A 24,527-nucleotide genomic window follows, 5' to 3' on the forward strand; every position below is an offset into this window, starting at 1 on the left:
GTGTGTGTGTGTGTGTGTGTGTGTGTGTGTGTGTGTGTGTGTGTGTGTGTGTGTGTGTGTGTGTGTGTGAGAGAGAGAGCGAGATTTGGGACTTTTAGATAGATGCTGTAGGAAGGAAAGATGCAGGGATGGAGGAGCTAGCATGCAGTGATAGAGACACAACAACAGCAGCAGCAGCAGTCACTTACATAAGCCGGGCCACTCAAAGGACGGGGCATTTAATTTACATTGAGCGGCACTCTCTATGCCCCCCCCCCCACACCCCCTCCCACCGCGCTCCGTGCTATTCATTGTGGTGGACATTAACGTTTTAAGCCGCAAAATGCCGTTTTGACCTGTGATGATGGAAGGGCTCGCGAAAGGTGAAAAAGACAAATGCAACGCTCGCTCTGGTATCATGTTGATGTGGAGGTGGACCATTGAAACTGTCGTCACTTGAATTCAAGATGGGATGAGTTATGTTTGGTTTTTAATTGATTGCAGTCTGCGTTCTTTCATGTTGGCTCAGAAAGTTACATGACTATCCGAGGCCAACCTGGGGACTTCATTGCGGTGCTTAAACTCCCTAAAGGCATCCGTCGAGGGTTATTTGAAGTTGTGCCGACAATCATTAGCATCCATTATTGTTTGCAAATATCGCCGCGCTCCGTGATGAGCATCGGCGATGCCTCGTAGCTGCAAATGTGCAGTAAAAGCGAGTCGCACTCGGGGGAAATAAACTTGAGCTCGAATGGTTCGTCCTATTATCACCGTGACTACTAAAACGGCACGAATAGTTTGCGGTCATTAATCAGCAACGTTGCACTCTACTGCATTAGAAAGGAATATGCGAGCAACTCGAGGTGCGGATTGTCTTTTATCACGCAGCTCTAGCCTGCTCGCTTCATTGGCTTTTTGCCAAGATCTGGCCAGGTTTTTTGCGGCTGTGTTAAATTAGCCCAATATTCGTAAACAGCTGTCAGTATGATGCAGTGCACTGCACTGCAAACTACAACCGCAATAGTAAACCTGCAAAGCAACCTTTTTAATACGGCGCGTTTTGCATGACCAGGTATTAAATTACTGCCAAATTGCGGCCTCTAGTTTCTCTGCTCAAGCATTCAAAATGGAAGAAACTTCCACTCCCTCCACAAACCTTGATATTTAACTTTCAAATGAACACAGGTAACACACGGAAGCCGTATGTTTACTCTGATGTAAATACCTCTTCGTGTCCGTATTTAAAAAAAAAAAAAGAATAAAAGACTCTGAGAGAAGCCCATTGTCTGTAGTCACAAAGTCCCTCTCGATATTGTCCCGCCCCGCATACATACGTTAGGCCATTAGGCCTTGCAGTGGCAGTCCTTCTCATTGTTCAAGTTGCCATTACACGGGGAGGAGTGCACTCAAGGCCATTCAGAGCCATTGAAAGAGAGCACAGAACCACCTGCAAATAGCTGCAAATCTAAAGGGCACAAAACATCCTGCCCGGAGACCGGTGTAAAAATACTTTTTTTTTTTTTTTTTTTGGTACGAATAATAGATTGTCAGCCTTATGCGCAGGGGCCTCGTTTGCGCAGCCGCTTGCCTCTCTCCCATGCAAAGATGTCACTTAGAAAGCGGCGAACGGGCCGAGCAGTTGGAGCAGATGCATTTCACCGCTGCGCCGTCTGTCTGCGCCAAACAAACATGCGAGCGAGCATTCGCAAAGGAGGGGCTTTGTCACATTTTGCGCTGAAAGTCACTTCAAACCACTCGTAAAACTGATGACCTCGTGAGGAGGGGGGCACGGTCACGTCTTCGTGGAATATTTTCATAGATGAGCCGATTTTGCGCAGCTCCGTTGTTGGCGTGCCAGCTCATGCTATATGTAGGTCAGAAGCTGTACAGCTGCTGAATAATTTTAAGCCACTGGGAAGATTCTTAATTGTCTGCATTTGCACAAAAGATACGGTGCACCAAAGTCATTTTAATAACAGAGGCAAATTAGGACGGATTGGTTCAGAGTTTTCTACCGGACAGAATATTTGCGTCAGCATCCTGTTATAGACCTCAGTTGATTTCTTCCCAACATTCACACTTAAGCTTCAAAGTGAATGTAATTTAATTGCAATTTTTTTTAATGTAATATAGCCGTGGTTTTAATTTGAGTTCAAGAAGGGATAGTGTGTCCATCGCCACACTATTGTCAACATTTCTTTGCCAAAAGCGGGGGGGGGGGGGGCTACTGCCCTTCAAAGTCAACAAAGAGTCACAGAGGCAAAGAGTTCGGATTCTTCAAATAATGACAGCCGTTTGAGCCCTCCGCTTTCATAATGGACAAGAAGTCCTGAATTTCCCCTTTGCGGGAGGAATAAAAAAAAACCTATTCGCAGCGAAAACAAAGCAGTTAGTCAGTCCCAACACTCATTGAGAGTAAACACATTGATTTCCTCACACAAATGAACACTTTAAGCCGTTGTCATTTTATGACTGTAAACAAAGAGGAAGCAAAGTCGGCCAGTGTGTCTTCCTCCGGGAAGTGGATGGGGCAGAAGAACAGCGTTGAAGCCAGAGAGTGCTTTTCCTCTGCATGATGAGAAAAAGAATGTTTTCAAAATCAGCATAATAGATGCAGTCATGAAGTCGAGTCTTCGTTTCTTTCCATCTTTTTTTGCCCGTCAGCCAAGCCCCCCGACACGCAGAGGGACAGCTGCTCTTCCTGTCACCACGATGGACAGTGTACCACATCCATGGACACCATTTCATAGCATCGCTACACTCGTACACATCACACCGTTTCACATCGAGCCTTCGAATAACACACACGCAGTTTGCCACAAAGTGTATTTTGAGATACACAGGAAGTGGTAGCGCTTGTGCCAGCGCGCCATGTTGATGTCATGGCAAATACATATCAAACAATAGAGGTGCGTTCTTTTCATCGCAGCGCGAAGGCCACGTTGGAAACAGTAGCTTTGCTTCTACTCAGCAACGCTTTCAGCTTGGGCTTTTTTTTTCTTTCTTTTTAAAGAGGAACTTGCTTATTAATATCCACAGTACCATACAAAGAGTTTCTTTCACCTTGCTTCCTTCATGTAGCTGCTCTAATTCCCTAGATGGATAGCTATCTTTAGCTTGATAGCTAGCTTGGTAGATATCTTTCTATCTAGCTAGCTAGCTAGCTAACTAGCTAGATAGAAAGCTAGCTAGCTAGCTAAATTGGGGCAAAATGGTTGGAGACCACTGCTGTAGGTGATTTTTGCTCTGTCTAATGCAGATAAAATAAAACATCAGAAACATCTGTCAGTATGATGCATCTCAGGTGAACGCCATAGCTGCATTATGCCACAATTTTATTGTTTAAAGCATTTGTAAATTTAAAGGTGAAACTTATAACCAGACTTTTAGAGTTACAATCACAATGCAGTGACAACACATACAATGCCATGCAAAATTGTTTGTGTTGTTTTAGAAAGGAGTCAATAACCCCTCACTCAACAGATGGCAGGCCTCCAACAAGGCTAAACTGTTAACAACAAGCTAACGAAAACGTGGAGCCTGATGTTTGTTCGTCAGCAGGTTACTTCCTGGTTTCTGGACGGTAGTGGTGGACCGGCGGTGCCATTTATGATTCTAGTGGCGTGTTTGCCTCAAATGACCAAAATAAAATGCTGTATTTATCTTCACTTTTATCCAGATCCACTGCAATTTAATGATTCTTCCTTCACCACATGTCACATATCTAAAAAACAAAACAAAACAAAACATTGATTTAAGAAAATGCATTGATTTTTAAAATGCCCAATTATCCAAAATGAGAAGCGCGCACTATAACAGGATTTGGGTTAGCTTTGTAAAGTTCTGCGGTACTTGAAAATTTTCCACCCTCAGGTGTGATGTGTGATTTAGGTGTTTATATGTCTGACGTGCTCTTACAAAGTGTTGCAAAACAGTAGACAGGAAACATACTCTCCAAGGCATGACAGAAAAAGAGAGCGTAGTGCAGGGCAATCGACTTAACAGCATTTGGAAGGGGTCCAGTTCACTGTCCGCAGTGTGACTCCAATAGGGTGGGGCTTTGTGAAGGGAGGGAGGCGGACTGGATTTGACCATCAGACCATCACTTAAATACACTTTAACTTTACCCAAAAGCATCAAGCAGCACACCAGGCCAGTGTCAAAAGGTGAAGCAGCAATGCAAAGGTGCAACTGGATCTAACATTGCATCGGATCAATAAAGAGCATTGCTTTTAGATTCCTTGCGATCAGTCCCTTTTTTTTTTTTTTTTTTTTTTTTTTTTAATAAGAAAAACTAATTGGGAAGTTTTTGAGCAGACATGATGAGTCAGTGCTTGATTAGAGCCCAGCCAGGAGACTTGTGTCACCCCCACAAGTTCCAAATCACAAATTAGGGCACTGGATGTACAGATTTTCTCCAAACTTTTTTTTTTTTTTTTTTTAATCAGACAAACTGATGTGGTAGCTTTTTACTGCCATGGAATTTGGACTTTTGGGGCGCTTTGGGCAAGTGGTGAAGACTGTTGACAAGAAGTACCCTCGGTTTGATGACACTGACCCGATCAACCTTGAAGCTGATCTTCACGGCTTTGCCTGGAGAGAAACCCGATTGGATCACGATGGCCCCGCCGCTCAAGTCGTGCAAGTGTTCAGTCCAAATGGTGACAATGACACTCATCCTTTCTGGGTTCAAATGTCAGTCATCTCTTCCTGTTTCACAGGACGCACGCTTGCGGTGTGCACAATATGTCAAGCGACAACGACTTCCCCAAAATGGTTTCCACGTCTGCCCTTTTTTATAGGGTTTTTGATTTTTTTTTTTTTTTTTGGCCTTTCTCTGATCGACATGTGAGCCAAAGCGTTGAGGTGGTGTTTTTGCTTTTTGCATCTATTATTGAGATTCACGGACTGAGACTGTTCATCTTACAGCGCTTTACCAAATGCTATTATCATCCTGGATAAAATGTTCTCAGTTGATGTTGTGTGTGGTGTTCATGATTGCAAAATGTCAAAGGATTCGGGAAGATAACGATGTTCCTTTTTGCCAGAGGGGTCCAAGTTTATTAGTTTGATTTTAGAGCGACGCCATTTGAATGCTTTTTCCACCAGCTTGCTCATTAGAATGAAAGCAGTAGTTGCTCGGTAGGTTACATTGTGGTGACCTTACTGTAAAAAAAAAAAAAAAAATGTGTGATGCTTTTGTATTGGATGGCATTAGCGTGTGCAGATGTGCCTAATGAAGCAGCAAAATCAAGAAGTTGTGAGAGTGCACTTCCTCCTCTGGTTAATTTGAAATGCATGGAGTGGACTTGATCTTGATCTGGCTGTAGACTGGCGGCTCAGATGGCGTGAGGGGGTCGGGATCCGTTCCCGTCATCCGCCGCACTCACTGCAAAGGAGGTAAAGCCACTGCGCTGCTATTTGACTTTATCATGACCGCACACTGGAAAGTGATATTCGCTAATGACCGCATCGGCTGCAGCAATTTCTTCCCAGGCGGTAACCCGGAAAGTGAAATCGCAAATTATTAGTGTGATAAAAATATGGGCATACGACAATAACATCCGTGGTAATTGTAGCTGTCGCCACATTGCATACATCGCTCGAAGACGCAGACGGAAGAAGGCGCCACTTGTAGCTTGTTGGTATTGAGAGCCTTTCAAAATGCATTTACTGTTTATTCCCATAGTGTCCTTAAGTTATTATTTTTTTTATTGCCACTCAGCCGTTGCTGCTATCATTCATTGATCCGTTTATATTCGGGCATGCTTAAAGCCAGACTCGCGCAGCACTGCTCACTGGCACGTATCTCGGGAAACATTAGGCTGCTAATGATCTTGAGCGATATTTATATATTTTTTTTCAGGGTAAGATTGCTGTTTTATATTTATTTAAAAAAAAAAAAGAATAAGAATAATTTTAACGCATCTGGTGTAAGTTATGGAAGGAAAGATAACGCATCTTACACCAGATGGAAAGAAAGAAACAAACAAAAAAAAAGCTCAAGATTTTGCTCCAAGCATATCCCGCTGTACCCCCAAAAACATCGATGTGAAATTCAATATGGAAGTTTCATCTATTTTGGTCATTTGAATAGACAGAGGGCTCATTTCAAGCAGGGAGGGCGGGGTGGCGTCATCACCAAGGCCTCTCGGACAGCATACCACATTTAGACTTGGCATGGGACAGGTTGTCATGGAAACAAGGGCTGATTTATGGGATGAATTGTGGGGTCTTAAGAAACGTGGGCATATGTTCTGTATCAAAGGCACTTTCAAGGTAGCTTTGTGGTGGTGGTGGAGAGCCAGCCGCTCTGTTTCTGCTTGTTGGAACAACATGAAAAACCTGACGGTTTTTGGACCAACTTATGGTTGGAACTGTATTCTACACGCACATGAGCTCAAATAGATTGAGCACCACTGACCTCACTTGTTGGTTTAGATGTTGTGCACTCCCAAGAGACAGACACCTGCATTTTTTCTTGTCCCACCGCAACAAAATCTCGTATTTGGCCCATCGTTATTTCTGTGTCAGCCATGCTCTGCCAGAACTTATAACCTAATCAAAGGTTTTCTCGTCCATCATCCTTCCATTTTCACTTGCTTTTGTCCTGATTAGGGTGTGCCAAAGCCAATCACAGCTGCCCGTGCCCACACGAAAAAGCAAGTATCCCACGCCCGCATTACTAATCACGGAAGAGTCCCAGAACACAAAGCTGCGGGTCTCCGAAACGCTGAGTCAGACGATATGAATCAACAGTCCACATGGACCGGACACACAATGTGCAGTCAGCAGGCACATCCCGCTCCGTCGTCTCATGAGGAGCTTGCATGGGAACACCTCGGCAGTCGGCGCATTAGCATAGCTCGTCGCACGACTGAAACCGCCGATTGTGACACGTTAGCCAACTTCTGTATTTTGTTGTTTTGTAAATGCGTCTTTGCAAAATCTAAAGCTTCCGTTATATCTCTTTTAACTAGGCCAGTGTGTGTGTGTGTGTGTGTGTGTGTGTGTGTATACTGCTGCACCTGCTCTTCAAGATGCAAGCGCGAGAGCCTGCATAGCATGTGAAAAAGCCTTGACAGGAAGAAGCCTCGCGTTACAATGAGCGGCGACAGCTTTCAGCTTTTGGTGATTGACGTCAATGTGGTCCAACACAGACAGACGCGAGAGAAAACAGATGACCAAAAATAGGTTTCATGTAATCAGCCTTTCTTTCTTTTTTTTAAAAAATTTTTTAGTAGTAGTAGTAGTTATCTGAGGACTTAAAAAGATAACGTATTTACCGAGGTTGAAATATTATGTCTGTAGATGCATTGTAGTGTAGTAGTTGTCCGTTTTTAATGCTTGTGCATGAATCTGACCCGCGCATCTGTGTGGAAATAAAATGTGAAAGACAGTGTCCTTCTATTGTATGTTGCCAGGCTTCCAGTGAATCAGGAAGACTCCCCCGCCCCACCCACTCCCACACCCTTCCAGTGCTGAGGCGGCTCATTGTGAATGTGCTGTAACGGGCTAGTTGTATTGAGGCTAACGGAGCTCTTTCCAGATACTTTAAATGTACAAAATCAAACAGCTTCAGATCCAATTCGATTCTATTGCATACAATTCGAGTTAATGTTGGATCGACTTAAAACACAGGCGAAGAAAAATGGTTACTATTTTGCCTTTGCCTTAAAAGAATAAAAGGCACTCCCCAAAAATCAGTTAACGATAATACAAAATATACACCGGTTTTGATTTTGTGTAAAAACGACTATGTTGCTGTGACCTTCATCTTGTCTCATCTGAGGTAAAAATATTAAAGCGGTATTCCTTCTTTGTAGGCGCTGAAAAATCAGTGGATGCCATGTCGGTGGTGCGGACAGGGCCTCGTCTAAGAGGAAGAAGACTCAGGCCACAGTGATGGTCCACCTCAGTCTGCAGGAAGCAACTCCCGGATCGCTCCCAAAACTCGCTGCCGCGCACCCGGCTGAGCCTTTGCCGCATTCTCAGCGCTCCGGGCTTCATCGTTCATTGACACGCCAGAGCTACCGTGTGTGCGCACTTGAGGCCATTTCAAGTGTTTTGAAGCAGGACTTGAGGTGTCGCTTTCACTGAGCGGAGGTTCGTCTTCCAAGAGTTGCCGTCTCACGTCTGCATCATCCTGGGGATTATATCATTGGATCGGAGGTCATCGCCCTGACAGCATGCAGTCCGACGACCTATTCGTTCGCAAGTTTCGGCGCCAGAACGTGCGGCCGCCTGTCGCGGCCGTCAACTTTGATCCCAAACGGGAGGCGGGCGTGGTGGAGTGGCCACCCAGGAGGGATGGAGACGGGTCCGACGGAGACAACCTGACCCCGAGCCGGGCGGGCCTGACTCTGCGCGCGGTGGGCCGGGGCCACATCATGCAGAGGAGCAACAGCGACGTGACTTTGGGAGACTTGGACTCTGGCGGGAAGGCTGGAGGGAAAGCGACGCGGGCGGTCGGTGAGAAGGCGGGCGTGGGGGTTCAGGGGGACTCTGGGGTGCTGCTCCACAGAGAATATGGAAGTCTATCCTCCCTGGAGAGACAGTCTCAAGTCCAGGATGCAGGAACTGCAAACCGAGGGCCCCTTAGCCCAAATGCCCTCCGCTTTAAAGACCCCTTCCTGCTCTTAGGACTCCAAGGCAACCTACCGGAACCCGATGGCTTCTTCAGAAACTTGTCTTCTGCCACAGGGGACTCCCCAAAACCTGCAAAGCCCCCCAAGCCTGAAGGTCTCAGTAAGAAATCCAAACCCGCGTCCCCTCAAATCCCTCAACCCGGTCCTTATGATAACATCGGGGGCGGTGCTTGGGTGAGGAACTTTGCCCATTACGACGTTCAGAGCATCCTGTTTGACCTCACAGAGGCGGCCACCAACCGCGACAGCATTGGACGCAAAAAGAATATCACCTCAGGGGCCTCCGCTGCCTCCCAGATGCGGCCCCTCGCCCACGGCGCGCCCTCCTCGCCCGCGCCGGGCGGCGTGGGCAACGGCGGCGTGGACGACCCCGAGCAGTCGCTGCTGCTGGATGAGGGCGACGGCAACGACAACGAGCTCCTGCTCAGCTGCCCCCACTTCCGAAATGAGACGGGCGGAGAGGAGCAGGTGGGCCTGGGCCGATCGCAGGCCAGGCGGGGGCTGTGGCTGAGCCCGCGAACCCCCAATGATGCAGCCTCGGTCCTGGAGGAGCCCAGAGAAAGTCACATCCAGCAGCAGGGCAAAAGCAACTATTTCATAGAACATGCGGATCTGGGGGCGCATTATTATCGCAAATATTTCTACATGAAAGGTAAGAAGTAAGGGAAAGATGTTCAATACATCAACAAATATACACTTACCGGTCACTTAGAGGTACACTCGAACAATGAGAAGTTCTTCTCTCCAGCTATAACCACAATTATGCACATTGAGGAATCAATCACGCATTTCTTTTTAGATTGTGCAGGTGTACCTAATGATGTGGTCAGTAAGTTCACATGCGTGCGTGTATGTTCTTTCCAGATCATCAGAATTTCTTTGGCATGGATGATCGCCTCGGGCCAGTGGCCATCAGTTTCCGCAGGGAGGAAAAGGAAGGCACCAGCGGAGCTCAGTACAATTACCGAATCATCTTTCGCACCACAGAGGTAAAACGTCAAACTTTCTTGCGCTCGTCAGCGTCCGGAGAGCCGATGGCGGAACTTTTGTCCCTCATTGAACTTTCTCCTCAGATGAAGACTCTGCGAGGGTCCATCTTGGAAGAGTCCGTTCCCTCGGCCGCCCGCCACACCACCCCTCGAGGTTTGTCTCCCAAGCGGCTGCTGGAGTTCATCATGCCCGAACTCAACCTGCACTGCCTCCGCTTGGCTTCAAACTCCCCCAAGGTCCGCGATACCTTGCTGAAGTTGGATGAACAGGGGGTAAGATTCCCACGACACAAAACTATTTCGAATTATTGCCTTCTTTTTTTTTTTCCTAACCTGAATTTATTCATTGATGATGGGTAAGTAATCAACTAAAAGTGTTCTCATTGGGGGTTTTTTCTCCACATTGAGGTTATCATTAAATCATTGTCATATTTATCCTTTAAATGATAACTTTCAAATACATTTTTTTAATTATTATTTTGGGTGGATGGATGGAATTTGGGGCAGTGTGCATTTGGCAGCATGATAGCACAATTTATACCCCAAATTGTTTTTATGGAGAAATCGTCGCAAATCCAATCATCGCTTGTACTTTTCCGTGTCGGCGCCAAATCACACTTTTCTCAGCGATTCCGTCACAGTCCGGCAAAATTTACAATGGCTCGGTCTGAGGCAAATTCCAGTGACTTTGTCTCTTTTGTGTTTCGTACACTAGCTGAATTTCCAGCGCAAGGTCGGCGTCATGTACTGCCGAGCCGGCCAGAGTTCCGAGGAGGACATGTACAACAACGAGAGCTCCGGCCCGGCGTTTGAGGAGTTTTTGGATCTACTGGGCGATCGTGTGCGACTGAAGGGCTGGGAGAAATACCGAGCTCAGCTGGACAACAAGAGTGAGCGAAAAACACTCGCCCACACTCTGATATCTAGAGCTCACTTTTTTTTTTTACAAAGCCGCTATCAGGAGGGCATCGGCGTAAGCTTTTGACGACTTAACTCCTCATTTGATTCCTGGCTGCAAAGTAGCTCTGCTGGTTATCTCACCGCGGGTGTACCTGCACTATGACACGCAGCCCAAAATATGGCGCTACCGCTTCTTTGCGTGACATGCTTTTCTCGTTTTTGCACAGCCGACTCCACGGGGACGCATTCCCTCTACACCCGCTACCAGGACTATGAGATTATGTTCCATGTGTCCACCATGCTGCCCTACACAGCCAACAATACTCAACAGGTACAGTTGAAGCGCAAAGAGTGTCATGACACGGATCACTTTCTGTAAGAAAGAAGCGTGAGGCCTCGTCAAATAAATCGCCATTTCTAAAGACTGTGACATGCTCTCGGAAAAAGAAGAAAAATCTTTGGAGTCGACAAGAAGCATGACATGAAAATCCCCCCCGTGTTCACTCGCACTACAGGAACAGATTCAGACTCGCCTTGCTGCTCGGAATTTGTCAGATCCGTGCGCAATGTGGTAATTAAGACGTTAATGCACAAAATGGACATGACATGCTCTTATAAACACAAAGAGGCCAGAAATTCCTCGTTTCACGCTTCGCTTTGTGGCCGCTGCACGTGGGCATTTGCAGGCCGGATTGTTTGAATGCACCAAGTATGCTTCAACTCTCATTTTTGCCAGTTTCTTTTTTATTTTGCTGTTGATAATATTTGGGTTTGTTGTCAAAAAGATGAATATGAGACTGGATCTCTTTTCGGTCTGCAGCAATGTCCAATCTTATGGAGGGGAGTTTAGTGTTTTCTAAATGTAACGATTGATTTTGAAGTGGTGAGTTGAAAAGTGACAGCATTTCCTGAAAAAGTCAAAGTCATTGCATTTGGATTGTTTGTTGGCTTTGTGTACATGTGTCGTGTTTGTCTATCAATCCCCATTTCTATCTTTAAAAAAAAATCTTTTTTTTTTTTTTTTTAGTTGCTGAGGAAACGCCACATCGGCAACGACATTGTCACCATCGTGTTCCAGGAGCCCGGCGCGTTGCCCTTCACGCCAAAGTCCATCCGCTCCCACTTCCAACACGTCTTCATCATCGTACAGGTTCACGAACCCTGCACAGACAACACCTATTACAGGTCTGACGAGATGCCTTATATTTGCACTCTATGATTGGCGTTAGCAAGTAGACGTTTGTGCACAGCCGTCGACCTGAATCGCGCACCAGTTACGCAATATCATGAGATCCAATGGTGCACTGGCTCGGTCAAATACTGTCTGTAATATTTCGCCATTTTCAATCAAGTTAGAAAAAAAAGCATTATATGTAACATGTGCATTGATATGTCAATCAATGTATCTAAGTGTCAAATGAAAATTGAGCATTAGCAGCATGATGAGCACCACCATATCCAGCCCCCCTAAAATATTTGTAAACCTGACCGGTTGCACACAGACCTCTCCGACAAATACTAAAGGCTCTCTTCACTGTCACTCTCTTTTTCGTCTTCCCTCTCAGGGTGGCTGTGACACGCTCGAAAGACATGCCATTATTTGGCCCGCTCTTCCCTAAGGGCGCTCTCTTCCCTCGCTCGCCGGCATTCAGAGACTTCCTCCTGGCCAAGGCGGTCAACGCTGAGAACGCCGCCGAGAAGTCGGAAAAATTCCGCTCGATGGCCACCCGCACGCGACAGGAATACCTGAAGGACTTAGCTGAAAACTACGTCACCACGACGCCCATCGACTCCTCCACCAAGTTCCCGCTGCTCTCCCTGGGAGGCAAGCGCAAAGACAAGCTGAAGGGCGCCAAGGGGGCGGAGCTGCACAGTGCCGGGGCGCTGGTGTGGGCCGTGACGGTGGACGGCGGGGAGGACGGCGAGGCGGGAGAGCGCAAGCTGCCCTGTCTGCTGGGCGTCTCCGCCGAGTCGGTGGTGCTCATCGAGAGGTGCACGCGCAGGGTGGTGTTTAACTGCTCCTGCAGGGACGTCATCGGCTGGAAGGCGGTGGCCGAAACCAAAGAAGGCGGGCCCTGCTTGGACATCTTCTATGAGCGCGGCGAGTCGGTGTCCATTAGCGTGATGGAGAGCCAGGCGGAGGATTTGAGAGAGGTGGTGCAGAGGCTGGAGGTGGGTGATCATCGCATTCATATTTCTGCAACACTTTTATCGGACACGGAACCATTTGTGGTTTACTCAAGTGAGTGTTCAAAATTGACCCTTGGTGCCTGACTATGAAGCAGAAGAACCTACCAGTTAACCAGCGACGTAAAGTCATGACTGTGATTTAAAATGTATGTTAATCGAGGTTAATTGTTGAACTATTCTGTGTCACGGGAAATTGTACGTCCCCATTGAGGGGAATGGACTGTACGTCCTGCACCACAACTACAGTAGTTGGCACTCTAATGTCTTTGCTCAAGGGCACCTTTGCCTGAAATGTTCAACCGGTTTCCTGTTTTTCCTTTACTGTCTTTTGGAGGGCATCGAAACCATGGTGAAAAAAATCATGATCCATCCATTTAAAACTTTTTTCTTTTTTTGCTGCTAATCCCATTCAGGGTGACAGTTGAGCTCGAGCTCAGATGACTGTGGGCAAGGGCACATATAGGCCGAGAACTTATGGCCAATTTTAAGATCTCTATTGACAGTGTCAGAAGGACCGTGTCTCCTCAGTCTTGGCTTTTAATCATCATCATTACTTTCTACAACTCCTTTTGCCCATGTAATGGGATCCATAGGATGGCGCATTATTGATCCATCCAAGTCTGCGTCCTTCTCTCATCTGCAGTTAGTCACTCGTGGGTGCGAGGCCCTGGAAGTCACGCCGCTACGTGACGGCGTGGGCCAGCCCGGCTTTCTGATGAACGAGGAGGGCTTTGTGACGGACCTGCAGCGGTTCTGCTACGCCGAGAGCGGCGGCCTACAGCTGTGGGCTCGCGTGGTGCGCCTGTGCGGCCATTCCCTGGTCCACCTCAGCACGGAGGAGAGGACCAGGCTGCTCCGCACGGCGCACAAAATCCACATCACCGTCATCCCGCCGGATGAGAACGGGAAACCCCGCAGGTGGGAGAAGCTGCAGAGTGAACGGGTGGGGGATGTAATGATAGGAAGGGTAATACACAGGAAAAAGGGGGGGGGGGAATAAAAACAAATCACATGCTGCTCACAAGCCACAGTGTGCTGTGACGTATGAAGCAGCATTTTAGTCCTCCGGTCATTTGACAGCATCGCTGATGGAAGAACAATTTCTTGGGTGGATATCGACTTTGCAAATGATTTGAGTTCTCCGTGTTCTTTAGGAGCTTCTCTGAGCTGTACCAGAAAGCCATCAAGGATGCAGAGTGTAAGCCTGGCGAGGACCAGTCCAGTGAGGCCTGGGTGCTCGACGAGCGAGAAGAAGAGGACGAAGAAGCGGACAAGCAGCCGAAGGGGGACAGCATCACCGAGGCGGACGCGGCCGAGGTCCAGGTGGAAGGCGACGGGGCGGAAGAGCATCAAGGGCCAAGCGAGAGAGGTGTCGCGGACTCGCTACTGCTGCCACCAAGCCTCCCCTTGTTACGGGCCACTTCCCTGCAAGACCAAACGTCCAACCAGGACCAGGAGGGCTCGCAGCTCACACGCAGCTTCTCTTTAGAGAGGCATTCATCCTACAGCGACACGTGTGAGGGGTGAGTCTTTGAAATCATCACTCAAGAGAATTGCTTCGGGTTGCAAACGTAACTTCCTGTCAGTCGTAGACGGGCTCGCCTGTCGTGCAAACGTGTGGAAGTGTACATTCAGAAATGAGCCTCGCCATTTCTTTTCGTTCATGAAACACAACTCTGATTGCATAATCAGGTTACGAAAAGCGCCATTTGAAAAGGGGAAAAAAAGAAGTGGGTCGTGCATCAAAGCGAAATCAACATTGCTTGATACGGATTGGCTCGATGTCTGATGCAAATGAGAACTCCAAACTATCAAAAACATGCACTTGCACGCTCCCGAATGATTTTCAAAGTCCCGTACGACAAAATAAGTGCATTGCGATCTATTTTTTTAAAAGAGTGTGATAGGGAAAAAGCAGCAGTCAGACAAGACCAGCTCCCACAACGCAATCCTGCGGATTATGTGTTGGAGTGCTTCAAATTCTGATGACCTCTGACGTCTGCAGTGCACACAAATGTCACCAAGCTTTAACAGCCGGATTTGTTTTTGTGCCCCCCCACCCCCACCCCCGTCCCATGCCACATCGATCTCGCTTAACAGACACATTTACGACAATGTGGCCTTGAAAGAGGACCGCCACATCTATAAGAATGTCGGCGAGCTGAGAGATGCCACGCCTGATCTAATACTGGCGGTCAAGCCCAAATTTGCCCTGGAGGACGAACAGGTGACCGAGTGAGACAGAAGGACGCATTACAGATTTCTGCTTCATACTATCCCCTTGCCTTTATCTCTTGCTTTGTCTTTATTTTATTTTTCTTGCATCAACAGTTCATTGCGGACTTCGGTGACGACAAAGCTTCAGCGAGCGAATCGTCTCTCTCCTCCTCCAGGTTGTCTTGTGTGGACCGAGCCGAGAGGAACTCACGAGCCTTAAGTCTTCACAACTCCATCACCAAGAGTAAGACTTGAAAAGCTGACAAATGGAACACACGCACACACACGAGACACAACATTGGGTACACGATTTTTTTTTTTTTAATGTCCCCGAGCATGGGCTCAAACAAAGCCGCTCCCAAATGAAACAATTACAAGCCATCTCTTCTCGATTTGTGCCTCCCCCCCCCATATCCTTTCTGTGTTAAACTGCTCTTTTCATCATCGTCCCGCTGCTCCCCACTGCATCCCCTTTGTCCTTCCTCCTACCCTTCCGTCCATCCTGCCCCCTTTTTTCCGTTAATCTAATATCACCCCTCGCTCTGCTGCCACCCCCTGCCAGGGCGGGGATAAAAAGGAGGACAGATGGGTGGTGGGAGGGGTGGAGTTTTAGTTCAAGACACACACTCCTAATGCCATCTGCCGTGCCTCCGCTGAGACTATCAACCTCACCATTTAACAGCCATGAGTGGACACCCACTCCGCAGATTTATGATCATATGTGTGGGGGGGCATCAATAAAACTGTGGATTTTTTTTTTTTTTTTGCCTTTTGTAGAATCACAAGTGTGGCAGTTGTGGCATATGATTTTGTTTTGATAGCTATACTGTATATAATAATTCTCAGTAGTGTACTTTATGATTAAAATCTTCAATTCGCATTCACGCTAATGTAAAAAATAAAAATGCCCTACATTCAGTCTAGACTGCGCTAAAACATCTGCAGAAGCATAGAGCAGTTCAGCTGAATCTGGTCGGCACTAACACAGCAGCGCCACCTGGTGGCCCTTCCCCCCTGCCCCCCCCCCAAAAAAAAAAACTTTTAATGCAAAATGTGAGCGTCTCTGAAAAGTGCTGTCGCAGTGTCCTCCTGGCCCAGATGCATTTTATTAAGATGCGTTTCACGCTGGCGGCTCTCCTGATCTTAAATCCTTGCTCTCAGTTCTCTCGGAGACGACGGATTCGACCGAAGAAGAGTGGCAGTCCATCGCTGACCTGGCCACGGCCTGCCGCAGCATCCTGGAGGCTCTGTCACGCGAGGGTGAGCAGCCGTTTAACCGTGCAATGATGTGAATGTCAAATAATCAGCGGGAGGCAAACTAATGACATCATCATGATCACTGATTGTGGGGAAAAAAAAAAAATAAGGAAATGCCAAATGTGTTCAGGCATTCAAACCTGCGCCTTCACACACACATTCACCAGCCAGAACATTAGGTACACCTATAAATATATATACAAAAATAATTCAGATCAATTTTGTTCAGAAAACATTTATAACCGGTGCTCGGTGCCCACTCATTAAATGCAAACGTTCAGTCGGTTTATCATGAATGATCGCTTCTTCCCCCTAAGTGAACTGCGCAAGTGCATTGCGCTCGAAATTCAGTTACGCTGCTTTGTTTCAAAGTCGATGGCAGCCATCTTCGGACACTAATGATTAATGAAGAGCAGTTGACAAAATGCGTAGACCACACAAAGGTTAACAAGCGCGCCCAGTGCTCAATTCATTTATTGTGTACGTTGCCATTCATGATTTTGCAGACGCTGTGCCTGGTGTGTATCAATTTTCCATATTTTCTTTGTAGAGGTTCTCTCAGTCACCACCCTTCTGCCCACAGTCGAAAAACATCCCCGTTGTCAAATTCAAGATTCTAAATTCTTTGTGAATTGCCGCCCTGCGATTTACTGGTGACCGGTCCGGGTTCTACCCCACCTCTCGCCCCTAGTCCGCTGGGTTAGGCTCCGGCTCGCATGTGACCCCTTTTGAGAAGAAACACTGTAAGAACTAGATGATGGACCCCGTATTGGGTTTGATGCAATCAAACATGTCTCTCGTCACAGATCGGAAAGCTGGAGACCAATCGGGAGGTGAGACGGATGGCAAGATGAACACAAGGGAGAGGTGGGTCACGGTTTTGCTGCGCAACAAATGCTGTCGTTAAATTATTCCACACAAACAAACCACCTATTCGTCAAAAAAAAAAAACATGCTAGCACAAACCAACGCGGCGTCACACACGGGCAATCAAATATGCACACTCGCATTTTTTTTTTTTTTCACAAATATATTCGGGAGATCGGTGCACTGTACTGATGACGAGTCATCCATAACGTCACTCGTTTCTGACGTGTCGCCGCTTGTATGTGCCGCAGTGACTCTCCAGGCCACCTGGAGGAGAAAGTGTCACAGCTGGAGGCCACGCTGAAGAAGCTGCAGGATGACCTGCAAAAGGTGCCCTGATTTTCGTGTTGGCTGTTAGTTTTTCCACTGAATTGCACAAGGAGGGTCAGCGGGTGGGAACAAACGTTTTGAAGTTGTTGGGCTTCGAGGCGTGTGATTTTTGTGTCTCGTTTACATGGTCAAGGCCTCACAGGCAATGCAACAAACAACCTTTGCTGTCGAGAGGAAGCCGACTCGGCGCAGAGGTTAAATACAAACACTGTTGTCTTTCTTTTTTTTCTTTTTACTTTTTTTTTTGCACTAGTACTGTAAAATGTAACATATTTTCCTTTTACGCTCGGTTGAGAACTACTCCATGTTGTGTTCATGTCGAAAATGGTGTGAAAAATTGTATGTGTTGGGCCAGAATATTTACTATGGACTTTTTTTTTTCCTTTCAGCAAACTGCTGCTTGACAAAAATACTTTGAACACAGAGTTGCCTTGCATTGAGAATTGTCAATGACTGTACAGAATGTGTGTCTACTCTTTGAGTGTGTGTACAAAACTTTTATTCCTCCCTATAATTTATATGGAAAGTTATTTATAAAATTTCTTGACTGGGACAGCAACTGTGACTCTTTTGAATTTTGACTAATTTTATGGGTGACTTTCTAACACATTGATTAACCGGTTGGTCAACTTCTAAAATCGGGTCCAGAAAGCAATTTTGATCGAAGGTTTTACAGCAAATGAAGGTGGTTTGAACAGTGCGTTCATATTTTGCCCAGCACACTCTTCAGACAAGCAGGAACAAATTTAAGTAAAAAGCAACTTTTAAAATTGGGCAAGGTTGGTGTATGTGTGCATTTTAATTCCTAAAACCCTGCCTGTGGATGGTATGATCAACAATGGCTTCTCAACCATGTTCCCTGCATAGCCAACGCTGATCTGACGACCTCAGTTGTGAGGCTACATGCGTGCATGTGTATCACTTTGGCCGCCTCACTGAAAAATTTCTCGCTGTGCAGCTGATTAAAAGTGTTTAATTTGTCCAAATGAACATTCCCCGATAGAAGTTTTTGTCAAGGTTGACTGGAAATGTTCCACGTGTTTGCAACCCAATTGAAACTGAGTAGCAGTGAAGACAGCAGCACTGGCTATTTTTTTGGTTGTTTTTTTTTGCCTGTGTGTTTCAGCACCGTTTTGGGTTGTCGAGTGATGTCATTCACTGCTTCACCATGTGCGTTGTCTCAGTTTCACCTCCCCTCCCTTTCCGTTCCTGCCACACGCAGCGATCTGAGAGACGGCCTTTTGTTTTTGTTTGTGTGCCCGTGTCTTCCAGGAGAAGGAGGACAAGGCGGTGCTGCAGGCCGAGGTGCAGAGCCTGCGGCAGAACAACCAGCGGCTGCAGGAAGAGTCGCAGAGCACGGTGGCGCGCCTCATCAAAGTCACCGAGCTTCTGTGCAACGTCAACAAACCCTGTTAGCCCGCGCCGCCGCCACTAACTGCTGCTTCTGTGCAACGTCAACAACCCCTGTTAGCCCGCGCCGCCGCCACTAACTGCTCCTCCGGCACAACAACAATCAGCAGAACAATGTCATGTGTGCGCTCAGCCTCCGAACATGGCATGCACATCCTCCATAAACTACTAGAAAGTGTATGCAAATAGACTCCTAAAAGTAATGACATTCCCTGACAAGTGTGTACTTCTGGCTGCTGTTAAGTGTGCTCTGCCCGAGTGATCTCTCTGCGTGTGTGTTAGTCGCACGTGTGCGCATCTCCTACTGTACTTTGCTTCAAATACTTGACAAGCTGGGCTGATCAGCACTTCCATTTTAAGCGAGGACGACTGAGAGCAGCATGTTGATGTGAAAATTGACCAAAAGTGTACACATCCAGTTTAGAGAATCGTGTGTGTGTGTGTGTGTGTGTGTGTGTGTGTGTGTGTGTGTGTGTGTGTGTGTGTGTGTACCACTTAAATGTGAACAGTAGTGTTACATTCTAGGAAGGTCTTAAAAGACGGTGTTAAAAAAAATGACAAGGAAAAGGTTGCATCATGCCAATCTCTTCCTTCTTAGTCGTACTGTACTCACGTTTTAGGAAGGGATGGTCCGAATAATCCCTTGAGGAATGCACACGAGGGGAAAAACAAGATGAGTTTACGGTATACGTGTACGTGCACTGGAAAAACGGGGTTCCCTTGAAGACTCACAATGGCAGGAAAGAAGCGTTTCCTTCCATGACTTGTTTTCCTCTAACCTCGCTCAATATTGTAGCGGCCATACTGTAGAAGTTCTCCTCCTACTGGCCTCGCCAAGCCAAACGGCAGCTTGTATAGCTTTAGGTGTCAAGGAAACACAATTTCACACAACAATAGTCCGAATATTGCATCAAACATTAGCGGCTGGCTTACGAGTGGTAACGGTGAGAGGAAATCTTCCCAACGTGATTTCTGTTTTGTTTTCTGGATTCTTCCTTGCACTTTTTTGGAAGTCAAATCAGCACTGGACAGAGGCACGCATTGGATTTGAGTTATCTTGCCAGTGCTCTTTCCTCTACTTTACCTCACTTTTTTTTTTTTTGTGTGTGTGTGTGTGTGTGTGTGTGTGCCCACCGCTAACGAGGTGTGTTTCAAAAGAGACTGATTGCTGCTCCTCAGTGCCAACACACGCCCAGGCAGCTCTTCGAGCGTTCCACCAGGAATCAAGATCCTTCCATCCGTTGCTTTTTTTTCTTCCAAACACCCACTCAGACTCTCAATGCTCTTAGTGTACAAACTTTTCTCTTGTAATGTTATTTTAGAGTCACTGTGAATACCCGGTACCAGCATATAAAGATACAGTATATACAGATGAAATTATGAATCTAATGTTTATTATTATCCGTATGTGAGGATGCTTTGTACAGCTCCTGTTATACAGACATCATCTCGCGGACATGCTGAAGCCTCCAGACTGAACTATCGGTGTGAGAAGACCTGTTTGAACTGTGTCTCGTCGTGTTGTTTCGATTGTTAAGAGGTCGGTGAAGCATGAGAATGTGCCAAGCAACGTCCAAACTTCCCCTCTGTTTGTGGATGTGTGTGCGCGTGCGTCGACATGTAACTTATTAATCATGTAAACGTGTGGATTTTATTGTAGCTGTTGAAACTTGAGGGGGAGCTGATTGGAGGGGGTGAAAAATGTGAACAAGCAGAAGAAGGCAAGGCGAGCTTGATTTGAAAGGTGACTGTGGGAGCCAGCGATGATGAAATCATATCTGTAAAGCTTCGCGTTCTAGCTTTCAAGAGGTCTTTTTCAACATCATCGGGTACGCCTTAACGAGCGAGATCCTGACAGGACGGTCAAAGTGTGAGTTCGCTGACTTTGTGCCTAACTGCAAATGTAATGTATGTCGAGCCAGCTGACTTTTCTCATTTCGCTGCCCTGTGGTTGCACCGACTCGCCCTTTCAGTTGCAGGCGATCGTTTTAACATCGGATCTTTCATCTGCTGTGTGAGCAAAACAGATTTCAGATGATGATGATGTGTTGTTGTTGTTGTTGGGCTGAACAACAAGGGTTGTAAGTGAAGCAATCAGGTAAATATACGATTTTGAAAATTGAACTAAAGTGGAAAAGGGGTGCTTCACGTGACTTGATGATGCATTGCAATCAAGTTTGAAACAGACATGAATGTCTTGAATGTCCTGAAGTTTCTCAATACTCAATTACGGGCATTGCGTTTGAAAATAAATCATATCTGAAAGTCCATTCAGTTTGAAGGACACAAACAATGTGATGTTTCTTTATGAACGAAAGGAAGGAAAGATGAGGCACAACTCAAGTACAGTCCCGTGTTCATCATCAGAGAACTTAAAGCACTGCAATAATAGCATTTGTGGGGTGGAAACTTGAATGGGGGGGGGGGTGGCACTTAGGCTAGATAGAGTTGCTGTCATGTTCACAGTACCGGATGACACCACACCACAACACAAACATTGTATTTCCACAGACTTTCCCCCACGTGTAAATCTCAAGCATTAGCCAAAGAAACATGCTTTCTCCTCCCTGCACTGACATTGGGAGGACTTATGATGACAACACTGTGATGGCCGATGTCTTTATTTGGGGCTGAAGCACAGGATCAAGTCTTCACTGGGAGATTCACTGTCACGTACACACAGCACAAGGTCCGCTTGACTCCGCTATAAATACAGACACGTTGTATTTTAGATTTCACTCCTGCGTGCATAGCAACTTCACTTTCTTGTTTGATGTTTTCTGCCAGGAAGAGATGGCGCAATGATGCTTTCAAGCCCAAAAGAGTTTTCCAAGTCTGAATCAATAGTGACGTCACTACATAGTTGTTCAGGGTGAATCGCGCCATTGACCACAAGGAGGCACTACGGTCGGACATTTAAACTTCCTGACGACAATATCGATAAAGATTGTGGCCAGCATCATTTTGGTGTTATATTTAGGGGAAAAAAATGAACGACGCTTAGGAATGGCGCTAGTGTTTTCCTTGCATTTCTATCAGCGGACAGGTGTTAACGTGGCCAATCAGCAGTGAATAACCCCTTTGCTCGGCCTAAACACTTAAAATAAATAAATAATCAGTTGCAGGTACCGAGTTTTATATTTTTAAATGAATATATTGGTTTGGTTTCAACCTGTTTCGATTAGCCTTACTATTTTAATGTTCTCTCTAGAGGGGAGGGGATATCCGCCTTGATACGTTGCTGTTGACTGACAGCTATGCTAGCCAATCAGATTCTAAGTTAGCCGAAAAGCTCATTTTGCTTTGCACCAGAAATACAGTACAACGTACAGGACTCAATTGTTAGTCCCCTGGTGGTAAATAACGCGTTAGAAGTGAAATGCAAAGAGTAACACTCACTGGCCTGCAGTAAAACAAAAATGGGGGATTTTCTAGGAAAAAAGTAATCAGTTTTTGTGAGTGAAATGCCTTTTGTCGGTCATTTTTAATATGAGTCTAAAATGCACTTTCTGTTCGACTATGCTCGTGTACATTGCAGCTTTATTGCCTGTATGCGAAAATGAGGCCCATTGTTGCTTATTTTCAGGTGCAGTAACTAAATGCGGCTTTAGTTGTTGCCTAAAATTGCTAAATGACGTTGGCTTGCGGTATGATGTCCTCGTGTTATTTAGTTTAGTTACATAGTTTACACAGTGGAATTACAGTTTTTTAAAAAATGTGCATTTTAATGAGAGTCAATTATACGCGGTCCCTATCCTAGAGTTCTGTCGTCCTCTTGTGGTCGTTGAAGAGAAGTGCAGGCGAGAGGAGGAGGAGGAGGAAGAGGAAGGAAGGCGAAGGGGGTTCTCCCAGCATGTCGCCTCCTGTTGCCGCCCCTCACTGTAGGGGCTGCCGGCGACCTTTCAGTCTGCTCACGTGAACGCAGACAGCCGCGCAACTACGCCGTGACGCGCTACGAGCTGTCCGCAGCTTTGTGGTGCAGTAGCGGCCTGGCCTGTTCGCCTCGTGCGTCGGGCTGGAGAACCAAAGTGGAACCGTTTCCTGACTAATATTTTTTTTGCACGCTCTCTGTGGGAGGTAGTTGTCAGTACAGTAATAATTGCAGTAGTGGCGGTAGCGGCAGTGTTGTTTGGTCGCGTTTTGTTCAAGGATAGTTGTTTGAAGACAGGGCGCAACAAATGTTTGTGGACATGCGGCCAACGGAGGAATGAGAGCAGCGAGGCACCGGCGGCCCTTCCAGCGGTTCTGCTGCTGCGGAGTCGGGCTGCTCGCCGTCTTGTGGCTCGCTCAGGTCATCCACGCACCAGGTGAGTTGAAAGAAATGGTTGCAAACACTTCCGCTCATTTCCATATGCACAGCAAAAAACGTGTTTGAGTAGGCAATATGATTAGGATTGTTTAAAAAAAATGTTAGCAAAATGTTTCTTCATACCAGTGAGAACCAGTGGCCCTGGGTGAGGATTGAAAAAATATGTTCATTCATATGAAAACATTTTTTATTCACTTAATATCACCATTGGAAACTATAAACCGAATTTGCACCCTAATGGTAAAAAAAAACCTTCCCCACTGTTGTTTTATACTTTGTACTTCAGTGTTTCTTATTCCTTATTGAACCAAGGTACAAACTGTATTTTACATTAGAACAAATTTCACAGCTTACCACTAACAAAAAAAAAATGTAATAGAATCATATTTACTAATATAATGATGCCCTTGTCTCAAATTACTCACAAATTTACGTACTCTGCGGCACATAAAGCTGTTTTATAAATGTTAACGTTTAGCTACACAGTTTAATTGTACCTTATGCCATCTAGTGGAAGTGCATGTAATTGCTCTCCCTGTAACTCCATGTCGCTGGCATGGACAGATGAATAAAGATCTTGATGATTTGTCATACATCAGTTGGGTTAATTTCAGATGTCACACCCGATGATCTCTCAGGGCGAAAAATATGGAAAGAAAATCGAGCATCATTTTATTTGTCAATGCAGATATCACGTTTAGTTTTCTGGGTGAAATGGAATGTTTAGTTATCACAAAGAGAGCACACTCATGAGTGTACAGTTTCCTTATAATGTGCCATTTCAAAAAGCATTTTCAGATTCATTTTTAATGTATCATAGGTGGTAGAGGCTCTCTTTTTGGCATTGAAATTGTAGTTCATAGTTGCTGCAGGAAGATTACGTAAAACACATTTGGCATGTCAAAATCCAATCATTGAGGATCACGTCCATCGGGTATCCAATCATTCATTTCGGCTGGCAATTATTCGTTGCAAAACACTAAGAATGAAATAATTCAGCGTCACTTCCTTTTGACTTCCTGTCAAAGGGAGTGAAGACTTTCGGACATCAGTTTCTACATTTAGGTCAGTACTTGTATTTTGTGTTAGGTTCTCAAAGAATTGAACGAGTTGGATTTCGAAGAAGCCAAAAGCATACCCCCTCAAGCGCCTTCTAAAAATACTCCTGTCTCGCTCATTATGCTTTCAACACCTTTCACACCCTGCTTCACGGTCATCAGCAGCATCAACACCTGCGTGTGTGTGTGTGTGTGTGTGTGTGTGTGTGTGTGTGTGTGTGTGTGTGTGTGTGTGTGTGTGTGTGAGAACCATATAACGGCATGAACACAAGTGATCTTTATTTCTCTTCTGTCAAATGCATTTTGATTTCATCGCGACCCTCAGCATCAGTCGCCTAAAAAAAGTAGCCTTGTCATGAATATTTACACTTCA

The 24,527-nt window shown here is 46.1% G+C and overlaps 2 protein-coding genes across 9 annotated transcripts in view; both read left to right on the forward strand.

Annotated features, from left to right (window-relative positions):
* The window catches only part of sipa1 (signal-induced proliferation-associated 1), a 32,675-nt gene extending 13,716 nt beyond the window's left edge, over nt 1-18,959 (forward strand). For 4 of the 5 annotated variants that reach the window (XM_019873322.1, XM_019873321.1, XM_019873324.1 and 1 more), the window contains 16 exons: nt 7,806-9,279; nt 9,492-9,616; nt 9,701-9,889; nt 10,332-10,506; nt 10,744-10,847; nt 11,544-11,701; nt 12,082-12,688; nt 13,350-13,624; nt 13,861-14,229; nt 14,807-14,933; nt 15,038-15,167; nt 16,085-16,183; nt 16,987-17,047; nt 17,299-17,377; nt 18,650-18,810; nt 18,865-18,959. In XM_019873322.1, coding sequence (XP_019728881.1) covers nt 8,169-9,279; nt 9,492-9,616; nt 9,701-9,889; nt 10,332-10,506; nt 10,744-10,847; nt 11,544-11,701; nt 12,082-12,688; nt 13,350-13,624; nt 13,861-14,229; nt 14,807-14,933; nt 15,038-15,167; nt 16,085-16,183; nt 16,987-17,047; nt 17,299-17,377; nt 18,650-18,793 — 3,753 coding nt within the window. In that variant the 5' untranslated portion in view covers nt 7,806-8,168 and the 3' untranslated portion in view covers nt 18,794-18,810; nt 18,865-18,959. Of the gene's footprint in view, nt 1-7,805; nt 9,280-9,491; nt 9,617-9,700; nt 9,890-10,331; nt 10,507-10,743; nt 10,848-11,543; nt 11,702-12,081; nt 12,689-13,349; nt 13,625-13,860; nt 14,230-14,806; nt 14,934-15,037; nt 15,168-16,084; nt 16,184-16,986; nt 17,048-17,298; nt 17,378-18,649; nt 18,811-18,848 lie in introns of all 5 variants that reach the window. The other variant, XM_019873320.1, reaches the window with a different exon arrangement.
* A 47-nt stretch (nt 18,960-19,006) lies between these two features.
* LOC109517873 (sodium/potassium/calcium exchanger 3) overlaps nt 19,007-24,527 on the forward strand; it is a 30,733-nt gene continuing 25,212 nt past the window's right edge. For 3 of the 4 annotated variants that reach the window (XM_019873325.1, XM_019873328.1, XM_019873327.1), the window contains exons 1-2: nt 19,007-21,835; nt 22,464-23,094. In XM_019873325.1, coding sequence (XP_019728884.1) covers nt 22,995-23,094 — 100 coding nt within the window. In that variant the 5' untranslated portion in view covers nt 19,007-21,835; nt 22,464-22,994. Of the gene's footprint in view, nt 21,836-22,463; nt 23,099-24,527 lie in introns of those variants that run through there. The other variant, XM_019873329.1, reaches the window with a different exon arrangement.

Source organism: Hippocampus comes, unplaced genomic scaffold (assembly GCF_001891065.2).
Source record: "Hippocampus comes isolate QL1 unplaced genomic scaffold, H_comes_QL1_v1.1 scaffold59, whole genome shotgun sequence".
In the NCBI taxonomy this organism is placed as follows: domain Eukaryota; kingdom Metazoa; phylum Chordata; class Actinopteri; order Syngnathiformes; family Syngnathidae; genus Hippocampus; species Hippocampus comes.